General features: G+C 47.5%; 1 protein-coding gene across 2 annotated transcripts; it reads right to left on the bottom strand.

Moving 5' to 3' along the window:
* Positions 1-6,503: 6,503 nt before the first annotated feature.
* TPX2 (TPX2 microtubule nucleation factor) lies at positions 6,504-16,228 on the bottom strand. Of its 2 annotated transcripts, none has more exons than XM_074157198.1 (16): positions 15,805-16,228; positions 15,399-15,524; positions 15,090-15,210; positions 14,399-14,530; positions 13,591-13,713; positions 13,022-13,155; positions 12,576-12,733; positions 11,973-12,144; positions 11,692-11,830; positions 10,355-10,571; positions 10,032-10,130; positions 9,126-9,302; positions 8,836-8,982; positions 8,177-8,288; positions 7,334-7,521; positions 6,504-6,908 (listed from the first exon to the last, which is right to left on the bottom strand). In XM_074157198.1, the coding sequence occupies exons 1-16, from the start codon at positions 15,905-15,907 to the stop codon at positions 6,798-6,800; spliced, it is 2,259 nt and encodes a 752-aa protein (XP_074013299.1). In that variant the 5' UTR covers positions 15,908-16,228; the 3' UTR covers positions 6,504-6,797. The 2 variants fall into 2 exon arrangements, with proteins under 2 accessions (XP_074013299.1, XP_074013298.1); XM_074157197.1 differs by having other exon boundaries at positions 10,023-10,130; positions 15,805-15,981.
* Between the last annotated feature and the right edge of the window lie 982 nt (positions 16,229-17,210).

The following is a 17,210-nucleotide window of genomic DNA, read 5'->3' as shown; positions in this document are numbered from 1 at the left end:
CAGGGAGAGAAACAAAGGAACTGGGGACCTCTGCTGGAGGGGTCAGACTATGGATGGGTGCTACAGGGGCATCGCCAGCCCCTGCTGAAGATGCAATGTGTGCTGCCAGGGTGCTGCACCCCAGGGCATGGCATCAGGGACTGTACAGGGCTGAACCTGGGCATGGAACACCCCTGGGGAAGGGGGCACTGGGGGCTGTGGTGTGCCGGGGGCTGCAGAGACCACGAGCAGAGCTGGGCAAGGGCACGGCCACACAGGGTCCCGAAGCTGATTGATTCCCAAGGACCATGCCAGGTTTCCGCCTGGTTCCCCCGCCCAGCAGAGCCCTGTTTACTTTAAATCTTTGAACTTTAAGATGAGGAAAGCCTTGCTCACCAAGGGCACGCTGCTCGGGTTGCTGCTGGGGGCGGAGGTGGGCAGGAGGGGGGAGAATCTGCAGGAGGAACCCCCGGTAACTGGACCCAGCCCTCCCCAGCCAGCTCTGCCAGGCAAAAGCACTCCAATAATACCAACTATTAAAAACCCAGAACACCCATTTATCATGTCAAGGCAGCAGGAATGCCAGTGCAGAGGAGGAAGGGCTTGGTCCCTCGCCAGCTGGTGCTGCTTTGGAGGGGACAGGGGAGGCTGCGGCTCAGTGACAGGAGATAAAGCAGTGAGAGGAGCTCGCAGCAAAAGAAAAAAGAAATGGCAGAGGCTGCTGGGGGTCAGGCAGGTGCCTGCACTGGGCATCTCCTTCCCAGTCACTCCGTGCTACCCCAGCTGGGTACAGGCAGGGACACCCTGCTCCTCCATGGGGCTCCGTTGGCAGTTGGGGCAGCGAAGGGCCGAGCGCTGGCACTTGCTGGGAAGAAGGACTCTCCCTGGGGCTGAGCGGGATTGGCTGGGTGCCCTCAGGGAGGCTGAGATTACTACGGGCTCCCCCAGCCTCGGCCCCTGCCAGCTGACGGCCGGGTCTCTCCTCTTGAGCTCTCCATCCCACGGCCACGTGGGGCCCAAGTGCTGCCAGACACCGAGCCTGGCTGCTCCCACACGGGCCACCAGCACAGGCAGCAGCAGCATCCCAGGAGCGGTGCTCACCTTGCCTGCAGCATCTTCCAGGAGGATGTAACGCTGTCCAGGCAGGGGAGAGGACTTGGCTGTTCCACGTTTTCAAATCCCGGCTCCCATCAAGCCACCAGCTTCCGCACACCATGGGCTGGCTTTGCCAGAGGAGTTGTGGTTCACACATGGTGTTGAGAGCAAGACAAGCCAGGATGGGGACATGCCATCCCCATGTCCTGGAGGCGCTGCTGTCCTGCCTGCCCCTGGGCAACTCCCAGGGGGAGCACAAAGGCCTGGGACATCACACAGAAATGAGCTGCCAGTGGGGCAGGACTACAGCCCTCCTTCCTACTGCAGAGGAGACCACCACTGAGCAGTGCAAGGGGAGAAAGAAAAGGCTCCCCCCGAGCCCTTCCTCTGCTATGGGCAGCAACCCAATGTTTGTACACACCTCACCCCTGGGAGAGATTCTGCTCCAGCCTCGGGTGGCAGCTGGAGAGCAGGGGAGTGAGACAGGGCTGCTAGGGCTAACCCTGATCACAGCACTGGCCAAGGGACCCTTCCCACCTCCCCTCCTGCTGCAGCCTCCAGCCATGACTCACAGCCCTCCTGCGCAGGCAACCCCCAGGTGTGGTTTAAGCTTTGGAGAAAGTGGAACTTGTGGCTGGAGCTGCCTCCTCTGGAGCCCAGCTGGTTCTAACAGCAAAACCAGCAGCGCAGGCATCCACCACCACCTCAATGCAAGAGCAATGCTTGCTTGGCTGGACACAGCCAGGGGCTCCTGGGCTCTCCCATTCCAGCTTCAGCAAGCCCAGCTCCATGCTGGAGAACCTCCCTCTTCCCAAGACCAGGGGCAGGATCTGGTATGTGATGAGAACCAAGAGGGATCACGCAGGAGCAGGCACACAGCTCCTACCAGCAGTGCCGATGGTGTTGTGTACGTGTCGAGGTTGGAGAATCGTCAGCACCCACAACACCCGTTCCTGGCACAGCGGCTGCTCCCATGGCAAGCGGGAGTCCCCCCAGCTCAGCCTCTGCAGGACACACCAGCAGGAATAACTGGTGAGATGTCGTGCCTCAGGCAGCGGGGACTCTGCCCACCGACTGTCATCGCCAACGTACAGTTTGGAATTGTCTCTCCCCTCCTCTGGCCAAGGGCTGCCGGGCACCTGGAGGCCACCAGTGCCACTCGAGGCATGCACTGCCACTTCTCCGCCAGCCTTCAGCTCTGCACCCTCCCAGCAAGGCCCAGGTAGAATGAGCACATCCACTCAGGGGAGCAGGAGCCCATGTGCCACAGCCGTGCCCCACAGAAGGTTTAGTGCAGTGGAAGCTGGGATAAAATTCTCCAAGGAGGGGAGGAGCTCCTGTCTGGAAGCTGGCCAGCCTTCCCAGGGCACTTGCAATCTTACACGTTCACCGAGAGTTAGGGTTGGTATCCAGGCGTGAAGCCTTAGGACAAGGTGAGGAATCGAAGTTGAGAGTCTTGCTGGGGAGCCATGGAAATGGTTCTCCAAAGAAAGGGATGGATGTTGGGCACTACAAGACAAAATTCATCTGTGGGCGGAGGGAAATAAGCTGAAGACAGTCCCCTCATGAGAAAGAAGTGTAGTACTGCATGAAGGGCAGGATTTCAGATGCCTTAGTCCAAAACCCTATGCCCCAATGACCAGCAGAGCCCTCCAGGTCTCTGCAGAGGTTCCTCAGGCTGGGGTGGTGGTTGTGGGTTTGTTGTTTTTTTTTCCTCCCCATTCAGGAACTTAAGCCAGAGTCTACGTTGGCTGCAGCTGGAAAACAGCCTGTCCTGGGGATATCTGGCAAAGCATCAAGCACGCCAGTTCCCTAGCTACACCGTTGTCACAACTTGGGCAGCACACTTTAACCTTTATGCTTTTCATGGGTAAAGGGAGGCTTCTCTGCACAGCCAAGCCCTGCCTGTTCTCCAGGAAACCCTATACCCTGTCTAAATCGAGCAGCAGGGCAGGCGAGAACAACATCCCCACCTGAATCCCGGCCATACCCTGTAACACAAGCCAGCCAGCCTGCTTGTCCCAGTGGGGACGGACCTGGGCACGCAGGCAGCAGCTTAACTGCTTCCATCAGCACCCAGGACTTCCCCCGATGAGCTCTGCTTGTGTCGTGACAGGCCCCATCAAAGTGATGGGAAAAGACAGGGAAAAATCCCAACACCATCAGAAGAGCTTCCAGAGCCATGCAACACCTCAAGGACAGCAACGGGGCCAGCAGTGAGACAAGGGAGCGCCAAACATGGATCCAAATCCCATGCGCGGGCTGCCCTTGCCAGCTTCACGGCAGGCCACACCAGCAGCCAACAAGGTAGCCCAATAGTTTTGAGAACATCAGCAAGCCTTTTCATAAAAATAATAAGATCTTGCCGTTCTCAGCTACCCTTCAACATAAAAAACCGGAAAAGCTTTGGCTGCCTTTTAGTTCCATCTCTCAGCAAATTACTTTGGTAACAAACTGAACTAGAAACGCATCAGAGAAAGATTTTGGATCCAGCTCTCCTTGATCAGTGTCTCCTCCTTCCAGCTCCGCTTGCTCTGAAGGCACACTCATAAAGGTGATGAGCTTCGAGTTCTTGAATACAAGAATGTTCCTGCAAAACCCACACAGCAAGAATATAGATTTTACATCAGTTTGTCAACCTACCCTGACCCTGAAGGCATGTGCTGAGCCAGCACTCGGTTAAATCCCGATCTGCTCCAGTCCTGTAACTTTATTCTCTCACTTTAAATCTCCTGGGACCGGAAAAATCACCCGGCCCCATCTCCCTGTTGAAGCCTTAGCTGAACCTCATCCCCATTAACATTCAGCTCCTCCAGGACACCCATCATTTACACATTTTCTAGGCTAGTGCAGTTTTTCCAGCACGTCAACACTTTCCCCCTAATGAAGAGGGCAGGTTACACTGACCACCCGTCACCCACCAGCCTGTGACAATCCCCTGGATGACTCCGAGATCTCTGCCAAAAGCCGGATACCTTGGAAGGGCATGGCAGCCCGGGGCTCCCTTTTGCTAAGTCTGCAGTGTATGAGGAATACAAGAGGCTGTGTTTGCGGGAAGAGGTAATATCTTTTATTAGACCCAACGATACCCTTAGGGAAAAAAACTGACAAGCTGTCAGGCATACAAACCCTTCCTCAGGTCTGCGGCAGAGGCCATGTAGGGTTGTCACAGAAATCCAGCTGCTCCATCCTTCAGGGATCGATATCTGCTCCAGCTCAGCAGCCTTGTTATCTTGCTCGCCTTTACATTCTTCCCCAGCTCATCATCATTCAGGCTTTTCTCCGACTCGCCATAAATATTTGCTGCTCCTGCTGCCCACATGCTGCCTGCTCCGGAGGAGCTGGAACTTCAGGCTGCAGCAGAAGTTCTTTTGACTGCACACGTGAGGTCCTGCCGTGTCCCCATCCAGCAGATCACACGGAACAGCTCCACTGCGATAGAAATAAGCTAAAGGCAGACCAAGAGGGAAAAAAAAAAAAAATCTTCATGCCTTTGGTCAGATCCATGCAGATCTTTCTCAAGAGGATGCTTACGAGTTCCTCTTGCTCCAGTCAATCCCGTAAATTGTGCCTGAGCAGAGCTGTCAAGTTACCTGTGACAAACAGCCTCGGGGCCAGGCTGTTGCTGTCAACAGTCCCTTGTTACCCTCAGCCCAGCGACACGGGGCTACCCGCAAAGTCAGCACAATGCAGCTGAAGGCATCCTGGTGTGACTGGGTCAACGTTCCAGGCCCAGTTCTGCCACGTAAAGATCCTCAGGAGAAAGGAAGGAAAAGCCGAAACCTTGGCAAAAAGGAGCCTTGTTTCTTATCTCACCGTTCTGACAAGCCCTGCTGTCACAGGGTCACTCATCCTTTAGTCCCACACGTTTCCTCAAAATACATTGCTCTGTTATTAATTGCACGATACCTTTTTTTTTTTTTTAAAAGAATCCTTGTTTCAGTGGAGGTGCCTTTTCCTCTCTTTTAATCCAAGCAGAGAAAAATTTGAGGCTGGGGCTCTTTGAAGCACCAAGGTTCAGCACATCCCTACAAAACGCTTCCTCACTGCCAGCTGCTGCTCTGCAGTGACATCCCTTGAGCATTGCACTTTTTTGGAGAATCCCTGCAGAAACATCATCCTCGGGTACAATAAACGTTCGCCTTTGAATTTAGCTCTTTGAGGACTTTCTGCCTCTGTCATCTCTCTCATCTGAGTAAAACAGCAGCAACTGCTTGATACACCTTGTCGAGGATAACGAGACAGTACCAAACCCCTCAGCTGGATGCTGACACCAAACAAGTTGGAACTCCCTCTCTTCTCCACCCAAACGAAAATCTGAATAAAAGGCCACACACTCAAAGAATACTTCTCCAATGGTATCCAAATTCAGAGGAAATGAAAGCAAGATGACAACAAGAAACAGTTTGTCTTACCTGGACACATTAATTCTAAAGTTTCCCATGTTTTCCTCTGCTCAAAACAGCATCACAAGAGCAGTGAGCCCAGCTCACACAGGTTCCAGCAAGCTATAAAGGTGAGACACCCATAAAAAAAGCCAAACCACCCCAAAGTTATGCATTTCCAAGCCTGAACTAGAGGGCTTACTTTCCTTCTTTCTGCCAACGGCTTCAAGTTCAGCTCCAGTCACCTGCCACACCAGCCTGTTTTTGCAAGCCCCTTTCCGGCTCAGGAAAGGGCACCACACCATCACCTGTGTTAGAACAGGTAACAGCAACACAGACATCTCATCTCAGCAGCATCCGAGAGCATCATTTGGAGTAGTTGTACCCCTAATTGTCTTTTTACACAGCCTTTTGGAGTTATCTTTTTTGTTAAGGCAAGTCCAAGGAAAGGGCTAAACACAGTCTGACAAGGTAAGAAATCACATCACAATGCTAAGGTAAGAAATCATTCTTAGTAAGTTTTAATCTAAATTAGATCACCTCTTTACAATGATGGAAGTTTTGCCCTCCAGCACATCAGAACACGTGGTCTATATTCAGTTCTGCGAGCCGCACCAGACTGGCCAGGAGATGATGCGTCTTCAGCCAGAACTGCGCTGGCAGGAGCGGGAAGGCAGCTTTACAGCAAGTCATTTGCCATTGAAGTGGTTCCCCAAATAAAGTTACTTCAGCTATAGAAAAACAGAAGGTTTAATGCTCTAAAAACACAGAGAACTACTTTAAAGTGTGGGTAAGATTCATATTAGCACTCATCTAAACATCATCAAGGGTCAGAGCTGCTGCTTGCAGAAGCCACATCACTTAACACAATTCAAGCATAACGCAGATTAAAAGTCTAAGAAATAGATACTTGAAGCCAATACTGAGATGTACAAAGACAAGCCAGCTCTTCCAGATGTGCACATCCTTGTGTGTTCACCAACTGCCCTTTACCGAAAACTCTTCTGCAGGAGAGGGATGGGCCCATTAGCAAGAGACAGCGATCAGGTCAGGAATTTTTATTTAGTTCAGGTACACAATATTTGTATACAATATAAAACCTGGTGTAGTCTTTAGAGAAAAAGATGCCTAGATGTGAAGCGAGGCCGTGTGGCGCTGCCCGTATGCCGTGCCTCAGCCACCTGCCTCAGGTGGAGTTAAACTACTCAATATAACAATAAATGCAACCAAGTATAGGAGTTGAGACTGAGCAGTCACGCAAAAACAATTGTTCCCTCTCTGCCCGTCAAGAGAGTGGAGAGGGATGGGATCTTCCTCCTGCTGTCACGTGGATGCACATCAGCACCGGAATCTGTCTGAGAAGTTGGGAGACTTCGGCATAGTCAGTGGCTGATCACTGGGCTTCACTTCTACGCTGCGGTATTTGCGTATTGGGTTTGCCTTGTGAACCTGAAAAAAAAAAAATCAAGGACAAAATGAAGCAAATGGTTGCAAGTTATGATGAAGCTGAAACCTGCAGGTGAGCCATCGGTGGGATGAAGGCAGGTGTCCGTCTACAAGACTACCACACTGCTGAGGACACTGGAGGGAGCCACCAGGAATGCGCAAGGCACATTTTGGGGTTGTGGATTTTACAGAGATCATTCCGCTGCAATGACTACACACGTACAGCTCCAGAAGTCAGTCATCTCAGTAGAGCTGCCTTTTTTTTTTTTTTTTAAGGCCCATTGTAAAGTTAACGAGGAGTCAGTTTGCAGCAGGGAAGCTTGAAAAGATGATCTTAATGCAGCTCAACATTGACATTAGCTCATTTAGTATATTCCCACATCCCTTTGGGTTACTTTACAGCCCCAGTTCAGAAATAGCTCACTTACCAGTTCTTGTCTTAGCTTAGCAACTTCTTCCTTTTCACGCTCCTCTTGTTGCTGTCTGACCTGCTCCTCATGCCTCTCCTTCAAGGCTTCTTTATACGCCAGTCGTTTTTCGAATTGTTGCCGCTCTTTAGCTCTTTTTTCTGTTGCCAGCTCAAAGCTTTCAGGAACTACGGAACCAGAAAGGCTCTCTAAGTTTAGAAATAGAGGAGATAACAAAGCAAAGACAGTCACGTAAAGCAGAGCAGCACTAGCATCAAACGAAGGCTCCCTCTGGAGCGCTTCACCTTGCAAGGGGAGTTAGTAGATACCTCCAGGCTTCAGGAAAATAGAAAACCTTACACCCAAACGTGAGCAGTGTTAATTCAGATGCTATCCCGTCACGGGTGTTCTCACAGGAGGGAGCAAGCACACAAATGTTAGTACAAACAAGTTTTTGGCTGGTTCTATACCCTACAAAATTTAGTTTGCCCTAAGCTGTAGATGCCTTCATCTCGTTAGAAATGGGAGGAAAAGACTGACAGCTGCTGCAGAAACGCCAGCTGTCTCTACAGGGAGCTCCTTGCATACTATTTACCCGTATCCTGAGCTAGCACACATCAATCATCCCCCAATTGCAGCAGAGCTGTTAAATACAGCTGCCACATTAGTGCGGGACAGGGGGGCAATGAGAGGAAACTCCTTCACTCTCCGGGGACACAAGCTGTTAGGGAATTAGTTGATTAAGTGCAAGGCACTATTGGCTGTGCTGATAAAGAAGAGGCAACAGCCAGTCTAATCATCATTTAATTGCATCAGTTCTGAGTTATCAGCCACCGACTGTGTAGCAAGTACTTGTAACTCCACCTGATAACAGCGTATTCTCCTTTTTAGGCACAAAAGGCTCCTGGTACACCACAGTGTTGGGACGAGCTTTAAAACACGCTGCCTCTTTCTGCCTTTTCAAGTCTTCTTTAAGCTGCAAGAGAAGAGAGCCCATCAAGTGCCAGGCATAACAAAAAGACCAACTCCCTCCACCGAGACTTCAGCGCTCCCAACACTGGAAAAGCTAGGTTGACTTAGATCAAATCATTTGCATAGAAAATTACAATAAAGTCAAGAAGTTGTGTCACTTGTTGCCTGCTAGTTACTTTTGCCAAAAATAGCCAGAAGATTTCAGGCGTTCACTGCAGACTTCACATGAGGAAAGCAGTATATTATTTATATGTCAAATAAATCCCCAAGCACAGGGATGGTCAAAGGGATCCAGCTGCACATAGTTGCTGCTTAGAAAATACCCCCCAGCTGTTGGTAGTTGTGGTAAATCCCATCACTTACCATAACAGGAGAGGAAAAAACCAAGCCACCAATCCTTAACCCATAGCACAAGTTTCACACTAAGGACAGGATAATTCATTGCTCAAACTTGGATCCTGATTCAACTCAAGCAGGACACTTTCTGAAGTCCATCACAGCTCCACTAGCCGCTTTAAGTCTAGTCATACCCATTATTTTTTTCAACCCACCTGCTGTTTCCAGCTCTGTAGCTTGGCAGCTCCCCGTTCATCAACCTGCAGATTGAATGGTTCAGGCTGAGTTGGGTTTTTGACCTTCTTTTCTGGCAGCTTAACGTGGTCAAAGTAAGGTAGAGGCAGTGCTTTGAACTTTGGCACCTGAAAGAAACAATTTGAAATATTACTTGCCCATTCCTCAAGGGCAAAAAGCTTTGGAAATTTAACAAGCATCAGCAAGAGGCAAGTCCTGCCACATCCTTTTTACTTAAGGACTGGAAGCCGAGGTAGTTTTTAGTTCTTACCTCTTCCTTCTGCATTTCTTCTATTTTTTTCTCTTTTTGTATTTGCCGCTCTCTGTCACGAGCATCGAAAGAGAAGGGGCAAACCTCCACATGCCTCTGCTCTGGCATTTTAGGTTTGAAGGGCACTCCATAATGTGGCATCGGGTTAGCTTTGATCATAGGGACCACCTCTTTTTCCTAAAGGGATATTAGTGTTAGGATCTGACACAGCACCAGACTTTTATTTTTGTGGAAAGACTACAACTCCTGTCAAACAAAGCCATGAATGCTAGAGTTCCTCTAATATGGGTCACAACAGCACCAAGCAAACACTCAGGACACTGTAAAATTAGAAATCCAGGAGAGTACCAATTTACAGGCATCATGAACCACAGGCAAGTTCTTCCTCTTTCCAAACCACTGTCAGTTCTAGTATTCATCCAAATTAGACTGTAATTCTTTAGCATTCTCTTTACAAGAGGGAAAGAAGGAAGGACTTGATGCATTCTGAATCCTGCTCCCCACCTCCAGGGATCCAGAGTGACTGCAGGAAGAAGGGTCACGTGCAATATCTGCCCTTCTCGATAACAGAACGGGGAAGGGCAATGTACTTCAGAAATTTAAGCAGCTCACTTTCCTCATTTATAGCAGCAGCACCTCAGGAACCCTAGTCAGTGCCCTCACGTTTAAATTGAGTTATTTCATTTTGTGTGAGAATTCAGTTTTTGTAAAATGAGTAGCAGCAACTAGATCGTTAGAAGGGAACAGCACAGAGAAAGATGACCACTGGAGGAACTGCCTACCAGGAGGGAAGGGGCTAACGGAACCAGACCATCACACCCAGCTGGCAGAGGTACAGCAGCCCAGCCAAGGCAGATACTGTGGTGGGACCAGAGGGCTTAACGACAGCCTACTCACAGCAGTTACCTTTTCTTCATCTCTGCCAGACGTTCGGGTTCTGTTTTTCAAGGTGAAGACTGGAGACTTGGGGACTGTAACAGGAAGCGCTTTCTTCTCTGGAACACCCTGTTCAGAAGAGCCAGTAAGGAGTTACCCAAGCCTAAGTACCAAGAAAAAGCATGAGAAACAACCCAACCCAGCACAGTAAGTACTCATTGCAGTTCTTACCTGATGACAGACAGTGTTTACTGAAGATTATTAAATACATAATGCAATATAGCTACATTTTTTAAAAGCTAATTGCCACCTCAGTCCTAATTCCCAGGTCTGGGTATTACTAAGCTTCTTACCACAATCTCCTCCAGGATTTTTGTTGGACATGGCCTGGAATGGAATTCAAAATGCTCTTCCTCCTGCTGCTTCTTACTGTCACGCTCCTGAATCCTTTTTTCTATTTCCAACTCAAAGCCAACGGGTTGTGTGAGTTCCTTCACAGGGAGTTTCTTGGGCAGGAGTGGTCCACCCTCAAAGATCTTGTGATTGAGTTCTCGTGCTTTGAATTTGTACCTACATGGGAACGATGGAGAGAGTCACCACATATTGTACATGGCAAAATGAAGCTTCTAGCAAATGCCTTCTCCCACAGCATAAGAGAGCAATACTCAGGTGCAGAAGCAGTTGTGCCACACACAAACGTTACATAGTCCACAGCTCTAGTTAGCAATTCCTCCTTCGCTTTTGAAACAGCAACATGTTAAGGAAAACCTTAGGGATTGCTTTCTTGGCAGTCCAAAACTTTGTCTACAGGGGATTTTTGAAGCATGCACAGGCTATACCGCTATACTGGGTTTGCTTTACTGATCATAAGCTGTATTCAACCCAAGATCAGCTCTCCTAAGAGCACTTACTTCAAAATGAACTGGCTACTTTCATATCCCTATGATCAGAGCCATAGGGTTACACACAAGCTAGAAGAATCTCAATATTTTTATGCTACTCATTCTTTTACGCAAAAAGGGTGTTCCTGAGAAGTGATATTTGGTATCTGAAAGATATTTCCAGTGTGGTACAATTCTCTCTTGGAGGACTTGCGTGTCCAGAGGAGAGCCACCAAGCTGGTGAGGGGTCTGGAGAACAAGTCCTATGAGGAGAGGCTGAGGGAACTGGGCATGTTTAGTTTGGAGAAGAGAAGGCTGAGGGGAGACCTCATTGCCCTCTACAACTACCTGAAAGGAAACTGTAGAGAGGCGGGGGTTGGCCTCTTCTCCCAAGGGAATAACGACAGGACCAGAGGAAATGGTATGAAGCTGTGGCAAGGGAGGTTTAGATTAGATATTAGGAAGAATTACTTTACTGAAAGAGTGGTCAAGCACTGGAACAGCCTGCCCAGGGAGGTGGTGGAGTCACCATCCCTGGAGGTATTTAAGAAACGTGTAGACATGGCTCTTCAGGGCATGCTCTAGTGCCCGGGATTGTTGGTTTGTGGTGGGGTGTTGTGTGTGAGGTTGTGGGTGTGGGGTTTAGTTGGTGGGTGCTTTGTGCTTTTTTTTTTTTTTGGTGTGTTTTTTTTGTGTGTTGTGGGTTTTTTTGTTTGTTTGTTTTAATGTGGTTGGACTCGATGATCTCAAAGGTCCCTTCCAACCACTAAGATTCTGTGATTCTGTGACTAGAGCAAACCTTTACTTACTGTTGAATTTTCTCCAATTCCTCTGCTTCTAACTCTGCTGTAGTTTTGCAGGTGGCAGGTCTGAAGCGCTGCTTTGTTAGAAGCATCGGCGTTTTAGGTTTTGTAATCCGAGCCTTCACCACCTTTCCTGGAACTGGGCCTATAAATTGAAGTGACAGAGACCAGCAGTTAATGGCAAGGCCTGCGACAGACACATAATTGTTTGCTCAGTAGAGTAGTCAAAGCATCGTTCTTGCTCTGCCACCATCTCTGTGGACAGCCTCCTGGCCAGGACTGCTCACCTTCATCAGATTTCCTGCTCCTCAAATGGTAACGAGAGGGTGTGCGCTTTTGGAATGCTTCTACCTGCTCAGCAAGGGACACGTATTCTGATGAGGTTTCTTCAAGTTTTCTTTTGTTTCCCTGGGACAGGTTGAAAGGTTTGGGGACAGTTGGTCCCTTTGGCAATCGCCCCTGGAGAGAAAACACACTGCAGTCATTATGGCCATTTAACACAGGCTGCTTTGATGACATTGCCTTTCCTTTCTGATTCAAGGTATCTGTCACTTCCCCATATTGAAAAGAAGATAACACTTAACATTAGACATAAGTCTTAACTGTCTGAACACGCACAAGCACATTGGGAAACTGTATGAAGTGGAAGATTAAAGCATGAAGTGTAACGACCAGAAGATATGACATTCAAGGGCCCTTTTCAAAAGGGTCCTTTAGAGTTTTGTGGCAATGCAGATAACTGTTAGCTCACTGCTTATGTTTGCACAATGCTTGCCTCTCCTACGGTAACCTTCTCTGTGGATTACCAGCAGCACGTGTGTTGCAAAAGCAGAAAGAAAGTGACGTCAAGAATTAGTCAAGCTGATTGCAGGCAATATTCTAGCTCTCACCGGAGAAGGAGGATGCTTTCTCAGTACAGCAGCAAAATCCACCTCCTTGTACTCATTCCCAGGCTGGCTTTCCATGTGCTGTTTAATTCTACTCTCCGTGCAGAAGTGGAAGTCAATTGGCTTTGTTACTTGGCCAACAGGTCTCTTCACAGGTTGTCCTAAAGAAAAAGAGCATGTAAAGTCTGGAAGCCTTTTTAGGGGGAGGAAAACATTTGCTTTCCAAAAACTGTTCAAGTTAAAGACCTCATCTATAACCTTTCAAAACATGACAAAAACCCAACCCCTAAACTGCCTGGAAACAGGTTTGTTTATCTACATTAAAAGCCACCTAATCCTAATACTTGTTACAAAATCTGGAATGTTTTTAAAGGTACTTGTACAGCTCTATGCAGCATTCTCCAGCTGAGCTCAGTACAGATTCAATCTGCAATTCAGCTAGAGCCCACCTGCTCCAGCAATAGCTGCTTTCAGAGACTCCTCATTCCTCTTCCGCAGCTCCATAACCTCCCGCTGCAACTGCTGCATCTTCTCCAGCTCCTGCTCCTCTGTACTCTTCACCTTGCCAGAAACATTGGTCCTCCTGCAGAAGCACGTTAAAAAGATCAAGATATACCTTCCTGCTTCACAGCATGATGTTAGTGCAACGGAACATGCTTATCTCCGACTTCGTTGCCGAAGCATCTTTCATTATAAAATTACATTCTTTAGAAAAGATCTGTTTGGATTTTGTTTGCTCCAGAAGGCTTGCAGCTAACTGCTATCCTGCCCACACATTTGCTGTACGCATGCTTCCTCCATGAGCAAGAACAAATTTTTCCTCAAATGAAAAGCAAAAGCTTCCCTTTGCACGGGATCAGTTGGTGAAGTACATTTCATCCTAGTATCATTGCCTTGATCTGATGTTTACTAAATGTGATACCATCACATGTTGAGTTGAAGCTGAAAACAGTCTAGCCGGGGCTGTCACCTAAATCAACTGTGATTAGCAAAGACAAGTCACAAGAAAGCTACGTACTTTAACGTTGTTGGCTTGGAGGGCACGGTCAGTTTGCTTTTCCCTCTCCCTGGAGAGGCATCAGCATTCTCCAGGGGCTCTGTCTTCGTGGATTCTTCTGTCAGGTTCTCGCTGCTGCTAGAACTAAGATAACAAGTCATTACAGCAAAGCACTTTGATTAACTGTGCTCTAAGTGAAAGATCACCAGCAGTTCTCATCTCACCACCATGCACAACATCCCAACACCTGGCAAGTTCTAAGTTATGGCAGACCGGCCTTACCTCACCACGGGCCCAGGTATAGATGGTCTAGTTTTCCCTGGTACTCTAAGGCTGTAGAAGGGAAGATGAATTACTGAGTTTTTGGAACTTAGGGTTTTCCTGAGGAGGTAAGTGTACTGGAGTTCATCTAGGTACAGCAGCATTTGAAAGATCGCACTCCAATTTCCTGACCTCAAGCTTATCACTATATGATATCTTAGTGGTTAAGCTAATTTGAGAAATATTTTACCTGCGACTCTTTCCCAGCACAGACTGCCTGATGGACAGGTTAAACCAAATTGAAAGCTAGCTGACAAACACTGAGTATGGAGTAAGAAGCTAAAGAAACCCAAGCTTATTTCATTCACATCTCCACCTCCAAATAGCGCGTTTCCTTCAGGTCTTACAGTCATTTCTTCTTGTTTATGAAACCAGTATCAGGAATCAGGTTTCAGCCACCTCCTCCTAACCTTCCTTTGAGAACCCTCTCAGACAAGTGGAAATCCTTTCCAAAGAAACAGTTGTATCCCCCTTTCAAGCCCCAAACAGAAGGACTTTGATGACTTACAGTCTCATTTTTTTCAGGGGTGGAACCTCCCCCGTATTAACCAAGGCATTAGCGTTTCTCTCTGCTTTGATTCTAGCTGGTTGTTTGCGCTGCTTTGTTTTTCTCTGTTTTGTAGCCTGTGTTCTGCCAGCTCTAGAGTAGAAGAGAAAACGGAGGTTAGCTTTCCCATGGGCCTGAGAAGACACACAATCAGTATAACACTTTTAAAGCCAGTGCATCGCCTAAATCCAACATACCCTTTAGGCTAATTGTTTGTTTAACACAACAATCCAGATTTAGCATGAATTATTTAAGTTTAACAATCCATAAATTTAATATTCCTTGGTATACATGAGGATACAGAGCCTCTCGCATTCATATCAAGAACAAGTTCTGCCCAACGCAGGCAGATATAAACAAAGAAACTTTATAAGCCACTTCAGTTTCAGATATCCTCACATTCCAGAAGCTCCTAGTTGCTACTCAGTCTCATTTGACAAATATGTGAGACACTGCATTACATTTCTACCCCTAGAAATTGTCCCTCCAGCTAAGCAAGCAGATCAGCTGTCCCAATACACAATCTCTGCGCTGGAGAACTTGAGTCCCATAGGATGACCCAAGAACAGCTAGAACTGCAGATCCTGAGAGCAAGGACCTGGTTAGTCACACCGTCAGCAATCTTCATGCAAACTGAATACAAGTATTTCACCTTTGAGAGGCCTCTGCAGGAGCAGCAGCTCTCCAGGTGTCCAGGGATCCAACAATATTCTGAGGAACCACATTGGTCTGCATGTCTTCTGCTTCTCCATCCTCTTTGTCACAGCTTTCACCTGAGAACAGTAACAAGTGTCAGCTCATATATACACACACACACACAGAGGAACGCTAAAGTGAAACCACATGAGACCTTGCTAGACAACAGTATATGAAGATGGTCCCACAAAAGCCAGATTTTTCATTTTGCCAGTGAAAAGCAGGTAAAATTTTTCTCTCCCTGCCCCACACCATGCCAACTTACTCATTGGTATTCCTTGTGGTGTGACAGAAGACAGAATAATATCAGGCTTTGAAAAAGCAGGGCTGTTCTGTGAGACCTTTGCCAGATTTTTTGCAGGGGGGACATTCTCCAGATTGGCTTTTTGGTCTGTGAGGAAAGAGAGACTTTCACTACACATACTACATTAGGAATTTTTAACAGTACCTCAGAATCTCATTATGATGTTAACAAAGTCATCTGTCAAGTTACAGATGACAATCAAAGTTTAAATACAAAAATAAAACAACAAAAACCAACCCCAAACATGATGAATGATGCAGTTAACAACATGACTAATCCATTGGCACAGAAGCCAGGCCCAAAAATAAGGATCACGCCAAGCCCTCATCCAAAGAGAAAACAAATCAAGGAGTTGGAAGCAACTTACCAAACCAGGAGTCTGGATTGTGTACATCATCATCACTCAGAGTCGCAAAGTTGATGCAAGGGTTTGGGACATCAAAGGAATAGCGAAATTCTGGGTGAAACATCTTCACCTTCACACTGTCCCCACGAGTCCTCCGCTTTCACTGCTGCACTCCTTTAGACAACAAGCATTGGTCACCTGTTATACCAAACCCCAATACAGGTGTTGGCTAAATCATTCTCCATCTCTCTTCCTCAGCACAGTTTCTAGAGACAGACACTGGGACAGCCTTTGGTACCTTTTCCTGTCTCGCAAGTCACAGCCTTCAGACAGAACGCCTCCTGATGGTTTTTTATTCTCCTGCTGATCGGCAAAGCCAAGGAGATTTTACCACTGTTTACTTTTGCAGGTTTTAAATATCCAAAAAGATCAAGTTTTGAAGGTTTTCTTTGTACCACCCATAGGTGCTAGAATTGTGGTTTTTTTAAAGGAAATAAAGTACACAGCTTTTCCAGAGAGCAGCTGATTTGCCCTTCCCTCCCTCACCACACACAGCAAAGACAAGTTCTTACCCTTATCAGGGCACAGATTTATGAAGCACAAGCCTGATGATGAGGTTTGACCCCAGAACACTGCAAAGCGCAGCCTTTCTGCCTCTGAAAGTCTACAAACAAGAACTAACGACACAAACATGTTCTTCTATAGAGTAAATAAATTTCCAAAGCAGGAAGAGAGTTCTGTAAAGTATTTCCTACTTTTTGCCCAGTAACAAAAGGGCAGCATAGAGTCCTTGCTGCATTCCACGGTACTACCCCGATGCTGGCCAGGCTGTAAACGAACCAAGGGCTGTGACAGTATCAAGAACAGCCCCTGCAGTTAATTAGTGAAGCACTGACAGCAGGAGGAGTCCCTGTGTCAACAGGTGATATTAAACTCAAGGGAACAGGAATAAAGCCAGCAACAAAGTTATAAACCCTTAAATTGTAACAAAATCTTTTTGCAAAGGTGTTTTCATGCTTTGGTGATGCCTCGCACAGCTGCGAGGCAAAGCCCATGCGGGTGTGTTATAAAACACTCCCTAAGGAAATCACCTGAAGTTTGCTTTTATGACTCAAACCAGCTCTAAAGCAGCATATTCTTAAATCCACCGAGTCTCAGACCTAAACCATCTGGTCTAGGCAGACCACACATAGTTCAACCCAGACCGTACGCTCCTTAAATAAGAAGGTGTTCAAGAGTAAACCATTGGTCTTTCCTCCCGAAGGTGGCTGCAACAAGAAGCCTTCAGATCCCCTGCACAGAATTGCAATAGTTAAGGGGAAAAATGTCAGTACAGAAGCATCAGCTACATGATTGTGAAGATGTCAGGGTAGAACCCAAAGAAGGCAAACAGAAGAATCAGAGCCAAAACCAACTGTAACTGAGCT

This window comes from Numenius arquata, chromosome 12, assembly GCF_964106895.1.
Source record: "Numenius arquata chromosome 12, bNumArq3.hap1.1, whole genome shotgun sequence".
In the NCBI taxonomy this organism is placed as follows: domain Eukaryota; kingdom Metazoa; phylum Chordata; class Aves; order Charadriiformes; family Scolopacidae; genus Numenius; species Numenius arquata.
The sequence above is the reverse complement of the archived record's forward strand: the minus strand, read 5'-3'. Positions and strand labels throughout refer to the sequence as shown.